General features: G+C 39.6%; 1 protein-coding gene across 4 annotated transcripts in view; it reads left to right on the top strand.

Moving 5' to 3' along the window:
- Positions 1–17,124, top strand: part of XRCC4 (X-ray repair cross complementing 4) — a 459,278-nt gene that overhangs the window by 117,249 nt on the left and 324,905 nt on the right. For all 4 annotated transcript variants that reach the window (XR_012850567.1, XM_075837643.1, XM_075837633.1 and 1 more), the window contains one exon: positions 15,850–15,994. Coding sequence is in view for 3 of the 4 variants with exons in the window: in XM_075837643.1 (XP_075693758.1) it covers positions 15,856–15,994 (139 nt within the window). In the remaining variant the exon portion in view is untranslated. The remainder of the gene's footprint in view (positions 1–15,849; positions 15,995–17,124) is intronic.

Here is a 17,124-nt window from a genome sequence, read left to right as displayed (position 1 = left end):
AAGCATTAAGATTTACTTTCACTGGAACTAAGGGGCCAACACCAATCTCTGAAAAACAACCCCTCCAACAAATCCCTCCTCCACCAAACGAGACCGTTGGCACAATGCAGTCAGACGGCATGTTCTCCTGGCATTTGCGAAACCCAGACTTGTCCATCAGACTGCAAGATATAGAAGCGTGAGTCGTCACTCCACAGAACACTCTATTCGTCACTCCAAAGAACGTGTCCAGTGGCTGCGAGCTCTACACCACTCCATCCGATGCCTGGCATTCTTCTTGGTGGTCTAAAGCTTGCATTCAGCTACACGGTCTTAGAAACCAATGCAATGAAGCTTCCGGCGTACAGTTTTTGTTCAGTTGTTTTTGACAGAGGAGGTTTGGAACTCTGCAGTTATTGAGTCTGCAGACAGTTGGCAACTTTTATTCACTATGCACCTCAGCACTTGGCGACCCCGCTCTGTAGCTTTACATGGTCTGCACTTCGTGGCTGAGTTTCTGTTTTTCCTAAATGCTTCCACTTTGCAATAATACTACTCACAGTTGATTGTGGAATATCTAGGAGGGGAGAAATTGTACAAACTGACTTGTTACAATGGTGGCGTCCTATTACAGTACCACACTGGAATTCAGTGAGCTCTTTACAACGACCCATTCTTTCACAAATGTTTATAAAGGCAGACCTCATGGCTATTTGCTGGATTTTATACACCCGTGACAATGGGACTGAATGAAACACAGGAATTCAATGATTCAGAGGTTTGTCCCAATACTTTTGTCCATCTAGCGTACATCTAAATCAAAGACGGGTTTGAGTTTTGTTGTCCAGTGTATTTGTTTGCCCTTAAACCATGTAACGTTTTACATGGGTTTTCTGACAGCCACCTATCTTCTCCATGGAATAAATGTGTGCATTCTGCCACAATGAACACGTATGGTTGCTGGAAAATTATTTTCTACAGGAACTTGAACTACAGTATTTCCACAATCATTATCTAGAATCCTATTTTTTAAAGCTAGGATTACACAAACAGATTTTCGCTACACATTAAATTGATTTTTGCCAGAGAGTCCCACTAATAATCTAATGTCTTTGGAATTGTCCAACGGTTTCTTAACATTTGTCAGGGGAAGCCTCAATTTGAAATTCTGGATTTTTCCTGCACTTATGTATTGTTCCCTCTACTTACAGACGTTTGACCGCCACCCTTCACCCCACTCTGAGGTTTTTTCCAACAGCTATTATATGTTTATTTCCACTCTAATACTAATATTAGTTTTAAGGCAGTTGGTCTAGGTAGCCATTTTTACTGAGAGAAAAATGTTTCCTATTTTATTAAAATAAAACCATCTTGTTCCTTATAATTAGTAGATTATCTATAGACAAGGAGAGAAAAAACACCCGGCGCAAATCGTGCATCATCGCTTGTTTAAAGTGACAAAGGGTCGGGGGTAAGCGGTTGTGCTTACCTTGTGGTGTTGTGCTAGGAGCACAACACCCAGAAGTGCCTGTTTGGTCTCAATGGACTGCAGCTGGTAAATCCGTGCAGGGGCTGTCAAGGGCTCCCTCAGTAGATCGAGATAAATGGAGAAAAAAAGAGGATAAGATTCTCCAGCGCTGTCCAAATGTTGTGGAATTGAAGGATTCAATCCTAGGCAAGAAGTTTAAATGAGATATATGTTTAATGGATAATAATGCTACGCGTTACGAGATCGGACCGATCTCTTCATCAGGAACATACATCTGTTGGAGAATCAGGCACTGGAAAATTTTATCCTTTTTTTTTCTCCATTTATAATTAGTAGAGTCCTCACAGGGGTAGCAGTTAGGGTTATTGTGAGGAAAAGATTAAAGCAGGCAAGATTCATTTTCTGCAAGATGCAAATTTCAATCAGATGGGATTTTAATTATTGCACATCATTTATCACTACAACCTAATTATCAGTTGGATTTCATAAAAAAAAATGCACCCTTAGGGTATGTTCACATATGGCATATTTTCGAACTGTCACGTAGATCAAGTTGAGGTTTTTAAAAATCCTGGCACATTGAAAAATGTTCAGTTGCCAGAATTTTTGCAAAATATCTGCCACATGAACATAACCTTAAGTCTCTTTTACACTGGGCATGTATCGGGCAGACAAGCGTTCATAGACCGCTCGTTGCTGATAATTGCCCTGCTGATCGTATCGTTTTAAAAAACTGAAGCATTATCGTTGTCAGCAGAACATCTCCCTGTGTAAACAGGGAGACGCGCTGCTGACATGATAATAATGTATAGGGACGAGCGATCGGAGTAACAACCGCTTGTCCCCATACATAGCTCCGTGTGACCGGAGCAGACGAGCGCCGATCATCGAGCTGTCTCGTTGATCGGTGCTCGTTGCATCGGCCAAAATTGGCCGGTGTAATAGGGCCTTTACACATTCTTTAATAATTTATGACAAGTTCAATAAAAATTAAAAGGATTTTGATTTGATTGATAACATAGAAATGCTGCTAGCCAAGTCCTTATTATTTTTAGATAGAACAATACTAGACTTTAGTCAGTTATTGCTGCAGCATTAGCAATTACATATATGTAGCCATTTCCTGGTAAAATAATACAGCCATATGTCAGGGATATTGTTTGGTATTTTTTAAAGTGTGCTTTTAGTTTTTATATAGTAAAGCCAGTAGAAGCTAATGTGAAGGTAGCAATGATAATAATAAAATCTAGATGGAAAAGTAGAAAATTAATGATAAATAAGCACTAAAGTTTTGTAGCTTTTAAGTAATGTGGAGACGAACATAAAATAATCAGTGAAGAACAAAAAAGTTTTGCCCTCAAATAGATGGGAATTTTTCCTCCTTCCCAGAGTGATGAAAAAATAGTTCTTAAGGTAAAATAAACATAATTAAAAAAGTTCATTCTCTCTACCAGTAGTGTTGGAGTCTTGTCGTCTGTTCCTTGTTTATTTGTGTGATATTCAATATCGAAGTAGAAATCTTCTCATCAGTTCTCCATAGTTTGAAAACACTTAAGGGTCAAATTGCAAGATGCAAAACAAGACATGTTGTAAACATGAGCAAAAAGTCTTCTTGTAGCCGACAGTATGGAGGATTACAGCTGTTCAAACCCCCTACAGCAATATATCAAGGAATTGGTCTGTAATTTTCAGCTTTCAAATGTCCACTCCTGCTAACCCCCTCACAAGCTTTCATGTAACTATGAACAGGATCTTCACTGTGACTGTTCTGCGTCTTGGAATACAAGGTCTGAGAAGAAGGAAGACTTATTCTCTCTCTAATGAGTGAATAAAGCGCTGACTGGGGAAGTAGGATGCAGGACTTGCATTTATTCTGCATTACGATTGGCTAATACAAGATAGAATATTATATACCATGCTTGAGACAGAAGGGGGCGGAGCCGACTAAGTACACCAGGAGAAGGGATTTTTTTTGGAATTGCCAGGGATATGCCTTTAAATACATTAGCTATTTTAAAAGGAAATAAAATGGACCTGTCATCAAAGGTACGACAGATAACAAAGCAACCAATATGTGATTGAAGTGTAGGCTTTTAGCTTTAATTCAAGAGGTTTAACAAGAATTTTGCATTAACTGTTTAGGAATTTTACATAGTCCCTCCGTTTTCACAAGCTTAAAAGTAATCGGACAAACTAGTATAATTATAAATATAAAGATTATTCTTAATACTTGGAAGCAACTCATTTGCAGTCGATGACTGACTAAAGTTTGGAACCCATGGACATCAATATTTTTCCTTTAGAAGCTTTGCCAGGTCTTTACTGCTTGTTTGTGGATCTTTCTGTCTTCAGTTTTGTCTTCGGTAAGCGAAAAGCATGCTCAATCTGGTTGTGGTCAGATGACTGCCTCGACCATTGAATAGTATTCCATTTCTTTTCCTTAGGACGTTCTTGGGTTGCTTTTTCAGGTTGTTTTAGGTCATGATCTATCTGTACTCTGAAGCGCTGCCCTTTCGGTTTTGCAGCATTTGACTTAATCTCAGCAGAAAGTCTCGCTTTCTACACTTTAGAATTGCTCTTGCTGCTTCTGTCCGCAATTACATTTCTCAATAAACACTGGTAACCTAGTCCCATTGGACATACCCATGACATAACACTACCTCCATCAGGTTTGACTGATAATGTGGTATGCTTCGAATCATGAACCATTTCCTTCTCCATACTGTTCTCTTCCCATCCTTCTGGTTTCATCTGTCTAAAGAATCTTTTCCCAAAACTTGGTGACTTTTTTATTAGATTTTTTTCTAGCAAAGTCTAATTTGTCCTGTCTGTTCTTGAGTGTTACCAGTGGTTTGCTTCTTGAGATAAACCCTCTGTATTTCCATTCATGAAGGCCTTTCTTGAATGTAAGCAAGGGTAAATAAATAAAAAGTTCATGCAGTCTCTTGGTAACGGCGCCAGGCTAGTAAGTACAAATGCAATGTGTAAAATGAAATTCTTTCTTTATTCGTGCAGACTACTCGTTTCTGGACCGAACCTGTCCCTTCGTCATGCCAGGTATAATGTTTGCATATTGAGAGTTCTCATAAACAGCTAACAAATATAACCCTTCCAGACCTTTTATCTTCTTAGATGGGTTATCTCATCAGATTCAAATCCTTTCAGGATGCAGACCACGGGGCAATCAGCCAGCCAAGTATTTCTTCTGCAGTAGCCACTGCAGGGAAAGTATAGAATTACTTGGCGGCCATTTAGATGAATACAAGAATGGCTCGAGTCCGCCAGAAGGGAAGTCGCTTAATCAGAGCGGCTCTCTGGATCCCCCTCTATGATGTTTATATGCTCTAATAGGGCAAATGGAATGGGGTCGTCTTTATGAGGCAAAACCTTTAATTTGACATGAAATAACGAAGGAACAGACTACACAGGGCCATGAAACTGCTGCTCAGGAATTAGTAAATTTATTTTCATCCTGAGAATGGAGGGACTATGTAAAAAATGTCAGTTGTTTCTTAACGTTAATTGCAATATTTTTGTTCAATCCCTTGAATATAAGCTGAAAGTCTACATTTGAATCACATATTCATTGCTTAATTCTGAAAATTGTGTCACTGTCCAAATATTTCTGGACCCGACTGTATTATTCACTGCCTATCTATTACCTGACCTTAGTTATTAATAACTTTTATTGACTACTTTGTTATCCTCATAATAAAATAACTTGTTTAGAAGGCTCCAGAGGGTGCCACCTTGACCCACCTGGCCATCGATATACTCCCTCTGCCAGATATTATAGATTCCAACATGGGGTAATAATTTATACAGAGAACCAGGCTAAGACTATGTGCTAGTTTTGCTATGAAGGAAGTCTGAAGTGCTATTCTTGTCAAAAATACTGTCACCTCTAAGGAACTCAGACCCCCCATTAAAGTCAATTGGGCCCATCTTGCTGGTATTCGTTGGACACGGATCAGCATAGCTGTAAATTGCGTCACCAGGTACACTTACTATTCTGAGGTAGTCTATTGACTTTAATAGGGTTAAAGTATTAATACAGAAATCCTTCATGGAAACCCTCGACTGGACTCCCATATCCCAAGTGTGAACAGAGCCTAACTTCATGTAAATTCTTTTAACTTTTCATGTGGGACTTTTGACTTTAAATCTCAGCTCAAGTTAAATTGAATTCAATTAAAATACATTCTAGTATAACTGATAGTAAAGTACACCTCTTATTTAAAAATCACATTTCCCTCTGTTGCCCTTGGTTCCTGTTAACTACGGACTGATATTTACAAGGGTTTGTAGTTTACCTAATGGGTACGGGCTACAGGCTGTTGTAAAACAATCTTTAACCTGCTGATGAACTGCTAGAAAGCTGCAGAGATTTTTAAATCCTCATGACTTCCCTACTCTAGTTTTGAATTTCTCCTGAAAGTAGTTGAAGCAATATTGCTAGTGAACAAATATTCAGAAACGGCAATTTAATTCCCTAACGTATTACCCCATGCACCGGCAAAGTATAGATAAACTTTAACCCTTTCATGACCAAGGGTCATTGATTCCCTCGTGTCCAGGTCAAATTTTCCATTTCTGATGTGCAAAATATCTTTGCAACCCCTCTGAATATCCTAAACATTTTTACTTTCTTTGTTTTTTTTACAGGATTTATGAGGCTTTAATTTTCTAGATTAGTTTAATTAATTCCATGTTTTAAGTTTTTATTATGAGCAGACAAATCACTAAAAATGTGAAAAAACATAATTTTTTTAGATATTTATCGGTTATTTGTGTGTGTGTGTGTGTATCTATATATATATATATATATATATATATATATATATATATATATATATATATATACACACACTACCGTTCAAAAGTTTGGGGTCACCCAGACAATTTTGTGTTTTCCATGAAAACTCACACTTATGTTTATCAAATAAGTTGCAAAATGACTAGAAAATATAGTCAAGACATTGACAAGGTTAGAAATAATGATTTTTATTTGAAATAATAATTTTCTCCTTCAAACTTTGCTTTCGTCAAAGAATGCTCCATTTGCAGCAATTACAGCATTGCAGACCTTTGGCATTCTAGCTGTTAATATGCTGAGGTAATCGGGAGAAATTTCAGCCCATGCTTCCAGAAGCCCCTCCCACAAGTTGGATTGGCTTGATGGGCACTTCTTGCGTACCATACGGTCAAGCTGCTCCCACAACAGCTCTATGGGGTTGAGATCTGGTGACTGCGCTGGCCACTCCATTACAGATAGAATACCAGCTGCCTGCTTCTTCCCTAAATAGTTCTTGCATAATTTGGAAGATGAAATTGGCTCCAATCAAGCGCTGTCCACAGGGTATAACATGGCGTTGCAAAATGGAGTGATAACCTTCCTTATTCAAAATCCCTTTTACCTTGTACAAATCTCCCACTTTACCAGCACCAAAGCAATGCACCAAAGCAACCCCAGACCATCACATTACCTCCACCATGCTTGACAGATGGCGTCAGGCACTCTTCCAGCATCTTTTCAGTTGTTCTGCATCTCACAAATGTTCTTCTGTGTGATCCAAACTCCTCAAACTTCGATTCGTCTGTCCATAACACTTTTTTCCAATCTTCCTCTGTCCAATGTCTGTGTGCTTTTGCCCATATTAATCTTTTCCTTTTATTAGCCAGGTTCAGATATGGCTTTTTCTTTGCCACTCTGCCCTGAAGGCCAGCATCCCAGAGTCGTCTCTTCACTGTAGACGTTGACACTGGCGTTTTGCGGGTACTATTTAATGAAGCTGCAAGTTGAGGACCTGTGAGGCGTCTATTTCTCAAACTAGAGACTCTAATGTACTTGTCTTCATTTTCAGTTGTGCAGCAGGGCCTCCCACTTCTCTTTCTACTCTGGTTAGTGCCTGTTTATGCTGTCCTCTGAAGGGAGTAGTACACACCGTTGTAGGAAATCTTCAGTTTCTTGGCAATTTCTCACATGTAATAGCCTTCATTTCTAAGAACAAGAATAGACTGTCGAGTTTCACATGAAAACTCTCTTTTTCTAGCCATTTTGAGAGTTTAATCGAACCCACAAATGTAATGCTCCAGATTCTCAACTAGCTCAAAGGAAGGTCAGTTTCATAGCTCCTCTAAACAGCAAAACTGTTTACAGCAGTGCTAACATAATTGCACAATGGTTTTCAAGTGTTTTCTAATCATCCATTAGCCTTCTAACACAGTTAGCAAACACAATGTACCATTAGAACACTGGAGTGATGGTTGCTGGAAATGGGCCTCTTTACACCTATGTAGATATTGCATTAAAAACCAGACGTTTGCAGCTAGAATAGTCATTTAGCACATTAACAATGTATAGAGTGTATTTCTGATTAGTTTAATGTTATCTTCATTGAAAAAAACGGTGCTTTTCTTGCAAAAATAAGGAAATTTGTAAGTGACCCTAAACTTTTGAACGGTAGTGTGTGTGTGTATATATATATATATATATATATATATAGATACACACTGTTGCAGCTCTTTAACAGTTCGTCTTCTTCACTCTCCAGGAGAGAGAAGAAGTCTGAGGAGTTAAAACAAAACTTTCAGTACCGTATCTGCCCAGATAACAAGCACACTTGCTCCGTTATCTCTGGGCAGGAGCCGATGGTGCGGGGGAAGTGCCGACACACACAGGGAAGAGAGAAAAGTGCAGACTGCTTCATTGTGAGCAGAGCTGCACTTGTAACTTTAGTTTCATAAAAAAAAACCACATGTTTGCAATAAAACCGTATCAGAATTTTTTAACCGCAATACGATGAACCACTGTTAATACGTGATGTCTTAGCTGGCAGGTGACTACAAAACTGATATTAGAATAAATTCATTCCTTTTTAAATAAGGTAATTGCTTCTTCTCAGACCAGAGAAGTTGATCCTCTTAAGCCCCATTCGGTTTGGCACTGGCTAGACTGGGGTGTGGAATCTATGGAATCTCCCCATTTTATTTTTTTTCAGAATTTCTTTATTAGGTTTTATCTTTTTCAAAAATAATATATACTTGACTTTAATACCATCCAATATACAGGGCATTCAACCCAATATATAAAAGAATGCAGTAATAAACAAATTGCAATAAACCATTCTTCCCATTCCTAAATCTTAACTCCCGCAAGGAGGTATGGACTTTCCCAGGTTGCGGTCCCCAGAATAGTCACCGATTGGTGGTGGGTGCGCTGTAGCAAGGTCAGCAACATGGCCAGAGGTTGTCAACGGGTAGGAGTCAGGATATAGCAGGCTGGGGGATGAGACAGAACTGTAGTCAGGAGTTTACACCAGGAGTGGATCCACAGGAACCAGGTGGCATATCCAAAGGGTGAGACAGATTTGTAATCAGATGGAGTCAATGAGCACAGGAACAATAACGTAAAGGATGTACCTTGATTGGCAGGCAAGGGTCCCATGACAGTTACTCCTTTAAAGGGAATGTGTCGCTTTGTAATTTTTTTTTTTAGTTAAACAGTTAGTGTATAGGTGATTAAACATTGTTCTAATTTTTTTTATTTTTTCACGAGTCAGGAAATATTATAAATTAGATTCTAATTTATAATAGTTCCCAGCGCTGGTCACTAGATGGAGCAATTCCCAAAATTGCAGCATTGCATGTGGTAAAGCAACCACATTGCTTTATGCTGCAAAATTTGAGAAAACTCACTCGCTCTAGTGAGCTCTCAGAATCCCCCTTCCTTTATCCTGGCTAGTGCCGGGAGAAATGAGGGGATTGAACGGTCAAACCTCCTACACTGTGTGTCGCCATTTTTTGAGCTAACACACAGTGTAGTAGGTTAACATACAGTAGTAAACACACAGTAAAACACGTACATACAAAGACCTAACTTACCTGCTCCTGCCGCCGCCGCTCCCTCCGGTCCGTCCGCACCGTCTGCTACCTCCGTTCCAAGTGCACAAGTCCGGAAGCCGCGACCGGAAGTAGTAATCTTACTGTCCGGCCGCGACTTCCGGTCCACAAGAAAATGGCGCCGGACGTCGCACAGTTCAATTTGGACTGTGTGGGAGCGGCGCATGTGCCGTTCCCACACAGACGGCGTACAGCATAGTGGATGGAATGGGCCTCGTTCGCATTCACTATGGGACTGTATGTGCCGTATTCCATGTCTGTATGTGTCGTTAATCGACACATACAGAGATGGAAAAAAAAATGGCAGCCCCCATGGACAAGAAAAAGTTAAAAAATGAAAAAAAGTAAAAAACAAACACAAATAAATAAAAAAAGTTGAATAAAACACGAAATCAAATTGATCGAAAAAAATTTTTCCCCGTGACACTGGTCCTTTAGATAGACCTGACATAATCAGTGGCTGCCTGTAGCCATGGCAACCCGATGAAGCTGGTCCTTCCAGAACAACTATGAGTGTGATTTGGGTTGGTAGCGAGGGAGTGGAAAATGGATCTAATTTTTTTTTCTTTGTAAAGTTAGGCTTTTTTATATGTACGCCTAACTATTTGAACTGCTTTAACCCCTTCGCGCACACAGACGTGCTATTACGTCCGGGTGCGGGGGTGATATTTGGAGCGCGCTCCATATGCTGCAGGTGTCGCGCTGTTCCTGGCTGTTCTCAAATGCTGCAGTCGCGACCGCAGCATCTGAGGCGTTGAAAAGTGGGGGGTGGCCCCCTCCGACAGCTCAACCCCCCCCCCCGCAGTGAGATCGGGGGTGACGGCGGTTGTTATGGCAGCCCAGGGGCCTAAGGGCTGCCTTCACTCTGCTTCTGTAAAGCCTGTAGAAATGATGATATATTGCAATGCGTTAGTATTGCAGTATATTGTACCAGCAATCTAACGATCGCTGGTTTAAGTCCCATAGGGGGGCTAATAAAGTATGTAAAATAAAAGCGGAAAAAAGTTTTTAGTAGTGAAAAAAAAATATTAAAAGTTAAAAAAACTTTTCACATTTTCCCCCTAAAGTAATGTAAAGAATAAAAAAAGTACCGCTGTGTCCGTAAAAGTCTGAACTATTACAATATAGTGTTATTTAATGCGCACGGTGAACGCTATAAAAATTTTAAAACTCCAAAATCGTTGTTTTTTGGTCAGCTTAGCTCTTAAAACAATTGTAATAAAAAGTGATAAAAAAGTTCTACGTACCAAAAAATGGTACCGATAAAAACTATAGCTTTTATATAAAAAATATAAAAGTTATGTCTGTCAGAATGTGGCGACACAAAACATTTTTATTTTTTAACAAAAATGTTCTCATCAATAAAAGTAGTAAAATATATAAAAAAAAAACTATATAAATAATTGAGGGATCGCAGTTTTTTCCAACTACAGCCCGCAAAGAATTTTTTTTCAGTTTCCCAGTACATTATATGGTACCAAAAAAAACTACAACTCCTCCCGCAAAAAGAAAAAAAACCCTCATACCACTCTATTGACGGAAAAATAAAAAAGTTATGGCTCTTGGATTGCGAGGAGTGAAAAACTAAAATGAACAATCAAAAATTGGGGTTAAATATGGTGTTTTTTTTAATGTAATTTATGGTATGGTTTCTTATAAAGATGACCTTTTGACACCATTGTCATCACATAATCTTATTCACCATTAAAACAGGGTTGTTCTGCCTTAAAAACAAACAAACAAACAAACAAATAAAAGTTATTTTTAGCCACCGGCACCCCAGCAACGTGATCGCTGGGTTGCTGGTGGCTGCAATGGCAACCGGAGGCCTAATACTGGCCTCCCGGTCTGCCAGCAATGGAAGCCACCTATACCCCGCTCGGAGGCGGGACCTAAAAACTTCTGGTACCATCGGCAAGATGGCGCCATTGTGGCTTCCGGCTCAGAAGCTGAGCCGGCGTCATTAGCAGTGGGTGTCCGCAGTATGTTACAGCGGAAACGCCTCTGTAACGGCAGGAACCGGAGCTTGCACTGATTCCTGCCTTTAACCCCTTAGATGCAGCGTTTGGAAGCGTTTGTAGCAAATCGGCATCCCTGCCATGTGATGGCAAGGCTGCCGACTGCTACTATGGCAACAGGAGGCTAACAATGCCCCCCTGTCTGCCATTATGGAAGCCGATTAGGCCCCAACCGGAGGCGAAGCCTGATCGGCTTGCTGTCAGTGAACAACTGACAATTCGAATACGTTGCACTACATAGGTAGTGCAATGTATTAGAACATCAATCAAACAGTTGGACCTTCAAGTAGGGGAGTGGGACTAAAGAAAATTGTAAAAATAAAAGTTGTAAAAAATAAAATAAAAGTTTCAAGTAATAAAATAAAACAAAACACAATCGCCCTTTTTCCCTTATCAAGTCATTTATTATTGAAAAAATAATAAAACCATACATATTTGGTATCGCCGCGTCCGTAACGATCTGAACTATAAAAATATTATATTATTTTTCCCGTGCAGTGAACGCCATAAAAAACAAAACAACTAAAATATACTGCCAGATTTGCAGTTTTTTTTGTCACTGTGTCTTCCAAAATCTGAAATAAAAAGTGATCAAAAAGTTGCATGGTACCTATAAAAACTATAGCTCGTCTACCAAAAAAAAACAAGCCCCATACAGCTCCGTCGACGAAAAAATGAAAAAGTTATGGTTCTTACAACATGGTGACAGAAGAAATACATTCTTTTTACAAAAGTAATTTTATTGTGCAAAAACTTGTAAAACATAAAAAAGTGCTATAAATTAGGTATCGCCGGAATCGTACTGACCCGCAGAATATGTAATTTATGACGCGTGCTGAACGCTATATAAAAAAAAAAAAAAATCTCTGCCAGAATTGCTTTTCTTGGTCACCTTGCCTCCCAGAAAAAAAAAGGATAATAGGTGATCAAAAAGTCACATGTACATCAAAATGGTACCAATAATAACTACAGCTCGTCCCGCAAAAAAAAATTAGCCCTCATACCACTACGTCTATCAAAAAACAAAATAAGTTAATGCTCCAATAAGTCAGGAAATAAAAAATATGCAGTTGTGCCGGCCCGAGGGGAACATTTCTTCTGTTTCAAGAGGCGATTTATTAAGGCCCTAAAATTAGGAAACCAGGAAGCGGAGGGCCCAAACATATCTGCTGGAAACTAGGGTGCCTGTACTATACCAGGACAACACTTTCCCATTCAAATTCCCCAAACTGCAAAGGTGCAGAAAAGGGGATAAGTAAGGACACTGTTTATCAGTTAGACACTGGCCTGTGCAGCAAGGATTTCTTCACAGCGTAACACACATCTATGGATTATTTTATTGTTTACCCCATTATTATACCACCTGACTATGCCCCTGATGTACTCTGCACAGCTTATATGTACCCCCACATTATAAACTGAAATACCAGTAATACTCAAACAAAACTACTACCAAGCAAAATCCACGCTCCAAAAGCCAAATGATGCTCCCTCCCTTCTGAGCCCTACAGCGTGCCTAAACAGCTGTTTACTTTCAACAATCTTTGGGGTGTGTCTCTCCAGTGGCACAAGCTGGGCATGACAGATTTGCCACAGAGATGGTATAGAGAGGGAAAAATTTAAATTTTTTCTTTGCACCATCCGCAGCGCAATCATTTATGGAAAAGACCTGTGGAGTGAAAATGCTCACCACACTCCTTAATAAATGACCTAAGGGGTGTAGTTTCAAAAATGGGGTCACTTCTCAAGGGTTTCTTTTATAATTTCACATCAGAGCCTCTGCAATTGTGAACCAGTACTGAGTAAGTTGCCTAATTAGGCCTCAACTTCGCATGGTACTTTCACTCCTGAGCCCTGTCGAAAGTCCAGGCAAAAGATTAGGGCCACATGTAGGGTGTTTCTAAAACTGGGAAACACAGCATAATAATTAGAGAGTTGTCTTTTCATGGTGGCACAACTGGGCGCCACATATTGGCATATCTATGGAAAAAAATCCCATTTTCACTCTGCAACATCGAGTGCACACTAATTTCTGCAAAACACCTGCGGGGTTAACATGCTGACTACATCCCTAGGTGAATACCTTGAGGGGTGTAGTTTCCAAAATGGGGTCACTTCTGGGGGGTTTCTACTGTTTTGTTCCCACAGGGGCTTTACAAGTGCGACATAGCGCCCAGAAACCAATCCAGCAAAATTTGTACTCCAAAAGCCAAATGGCACTCTCTCCGTTCCGAGCCCTACTGTGTGCCCAAACAGCAGTTTATGACCATATATTGGGTATTGCTGTTCTCGGGAGAAATTGCTTTATAAATGTTGTGTTTCTTTTTTTCCTTTATTTGTTGAGAAAATAATTTTTTTTTTTTAGCTAAAACTGCGTCTTATTGAAGAAAAAGGATTGTTTTTATTTTCACTGCCCAATTCTAAAAAAAACTATGAAACACCTGTGGGGTCAAAATGCTCACTATACCCCTAGATTAATTCTTCACGTGGTGTAGTTTCATGAATGGAGTCACTTTTGGGGACACTGTATCGGTACCTTAGGGGCTTTGCAAATGCGACATGGTGCCAAGAAATCAATCCAGCAAAATCTGTACTCTAATTGGCGCTCCTTCTTTTCTGATCCTTGCCGTGTGCCCAAACAATGGTTTATGACCACATATGGGGTATTTCCATACTCCAGAGAAGTTGCTTTACAAATGTTGGGGTTCTTTTTTTCCTTCTATTTGTTGAGAAAATGAACCTTTTGATCTAAATCTACGTCTTATTGAAGAAAAAGGATTGTTTTTATTTTCACTGCCCAATTCTAATAAAATCTATGAAATCCCTTTGGGGTCAAAATGCTCACTACACCCGTAAATTAATTCCTCAAGAGGTGTAGGTTCCATAATGGGGTCACTTGTGTAGGGTTTCCACTTTTGTCCCTTCGGGGGCTTTGCAAATGCGACATGGCCTCCGCAAACCATTCCTGCTAAATTTGAGCTCCAAAAGCCAAATGGCGTTCTTTCATTCTAAGCCCTGTCCTGTGTCCAAACAGCCATTTAGGACCATATGTGGGGTATTGTTTTAATCGGGAGAAATCGCTTTACAAATGTTGCAGTGCTCTTTCTCCTTTAGTCCTTGTGGAAATTAGAAAAAATTTGCTAAACCTACATTTTCTTTGAAAGAATGTAGATTTAAATTTTCACTATACCCCTAGATAATTTCCTTGAGGGATCTAGTTTCCCAAATGGGGTCACTTTTGGGGGGTTTCCACTGTTTTGGTACCACAAGAGCCCTTCAAACCTGACATGGTGCCTAAAATATTTTCTAATAGAAAGGATGCCTCAAAATCCACTAGGTGCTCCTTTGCTTCTGAGGCCTGTGCTTCAGTCCATTAGGACACTAGGACCACGTGTGGGATATTTATAAAAACTTCAGAATCTGGGCAATAAATATTGAGTTGCATTTCTCTGGTAAAACTTTGTTACAATTTTTTTTTATTAAAAATGAATTTCTGCAAAAAAAATGAAATTAGTCAATTTCACCTCTACTTTGCTTTAATTCCTGTGAAACGTCTAAAGGGTTAAGAAATTTTCTGAAATGCTGTTTTGAATACTTTGACGGATGACGTTTTTAAAATGGGGTGACTTATTGGGGGTTTCTAATATATAAGGCCCTTAAAGCCACGTCACAACTGAACTGGTCCCTGAAAAAATAGCCTTTTGAAATTTTCTTGAAAATGTGAGAAATTGCTGCTAAATTTCTAAGCCTTGTGACGTCCTAGAAATATAAAAGGATGTTCAAAAAAATGATGCCAATCTAAAGTAGACATATGGGGGATGTAAATTAGCAACAATTTTGTGTGGTATAACTGCCTGTCTTACAAGCAGATACATTTAAATTTTGAAAATAAATGCACATTTTTTCAATCTTTCGCCAAATTTTGGTGTTTTTCACAATTAAATACTGAATGTATCGAGCTAATTTTGCCAGCAACAAAGTCCAATGTGTCACGAGAAAACATTCTTAGAATCGGTTGGATAGGTAAAAGCATTCCGAAGTTATTACCAAATAAAGTGAAACATGTCAGATTTGAAAAATGAGGCTCTGTCAGGACGATAAAAAGTGGTCAAAACGGGAAGGGGTTAAAGGAAAGATTGATATGTCTCCTCTCTTTTTTGTATCGTATCCACTCCTGTGTTTGGCTCAAATAACTGATAAAAAAATGATTGTGAGATTCCATCCTAAAGGTGACAAAACGTAAAGGGGTATTCCCAAAATTAAACATTATCACCTATCCAAAGTATAAGTGATGTTTTTCTGATTGCTGGCTGCCCTACTGATGATACCCCCTGATTGCGAGAGCCCCAAACACCCAGATCCTTCTTTGGGAATACTCCTTTTAGGGGATGAATTTCCCGGATGTTTTTTTTTTTTACATTTAAACGCTCTAATTTTTATTTTGTTTTTTTATATCTACAGTTTGACATGGAGAAAAAAGTGAGGAAAATCACTATTGCATCTAAACCAGAAGCCACTTATTTTCTCCAGATTGGATGGGAGAAAGATTTAGACAGTGGATTTAATGTAACGCTTTGTGATGGGCACTGTGCTTGGATTGGTGAAGGTAAATTCGGAAAACTTTGCTTTTATCTCAGTATACCTACCGTAGCTTTAAAATGGTATAATATAATGAATACAATTTACAGGGGGATCATGTTCAAACTCGTTAGTTAAAGCTGCCTCAAGTGGTAAAGTTAAATATTATTGTACATGACTGTTTTTAGGATAAATATTTCTAGTCATCTTGGTGGGCCAGATACACCAGAACCACTATTTGTAAGCAGACTTCTTTTTTTCTTGTCGCTTATAATGCTTGCTTTCACTTGAATAGAAGCATTGATTGTAAGATATAATAGAATATAGAAGAGGTATACATCGGAACAGCTGTAATTTGTCATTATTTATGTTACAGAGATGCAATCCATCTTAGCAACAAAATCATGACGCATATGAATATACAATGCATTTGGAAAGTCTTTAGATCCTTTCCCTTTTTTCACATTTTGTCTTGTTGAGGCCTTGTGCTAAAATAAAAAAATCAAGTTTTTCCCCATCATTCTGCACTCAATACCATATAATGACAAAGCGAAAACAGAATGTTAACAATCTTTGCTAATTTATTAATAATTAAAATGTCAAATTTAGCATGGACATAAGTATTCAGACCCTTTGCTATGACACTTGAAATGGAGCTCTGGGGGACTTCCATTTCTCTAGATCAGGGGTGTCAAACTCACTTTCTCCGAGGGCCACATCAGCCTTATGGTTGCCTTCAAAGGGCCAATTGTAATTGTAACACTGTATAAATGTAACCGCTCGCTAAGGAGTAGTTACATTTATATTAATCCACAGTGCTCCAGATGGTAATAATGGTCCCTCAGTGCTCGACACAATAAAAGTTCCCCCTCAGTAACAATGCCCCCACACAGTAATAATACCCCAGCCCACACGGCCCCCGCTTGTGCAGAGTGGCGCACACGGCCCCGCTTTTGCAGAGTGGCGCACACGGCCCCGCTTGTGCAGAGTGGCGCACACGGCCCCCGCTTGTGCAGAGTGGCGCACGCGGCCCCCGCTTGTGCAGAGTGGCGCACGCGGCCCCCGCTTGTGCAGAGTGGCGCACGCGGCCCCCGCTTGTGCAGAGTGGCGCACGCGGCCCCCGCTTGTGCAGAGTGGCGCACGCGGCCCCCGCTTGTG

Source organism: Rhinoderma darwinii, chromosome 1 (genome assembly GCF_050947455.1).
Source record: "Rhinoderma darwinii isolate aRhiDar2 chromosome 1, aRhiDar2.hap1, whole genome shotgun sequence".
NCBI lineage: Eukaryota > Metazoa > Chordata > Amphibia > Anura > Rhinodermatidae > Rhinoderma > Rhinoderma darwinii.
This window is presented reverse-complemented; position numbering and strand designations above follow the sequence as displayed.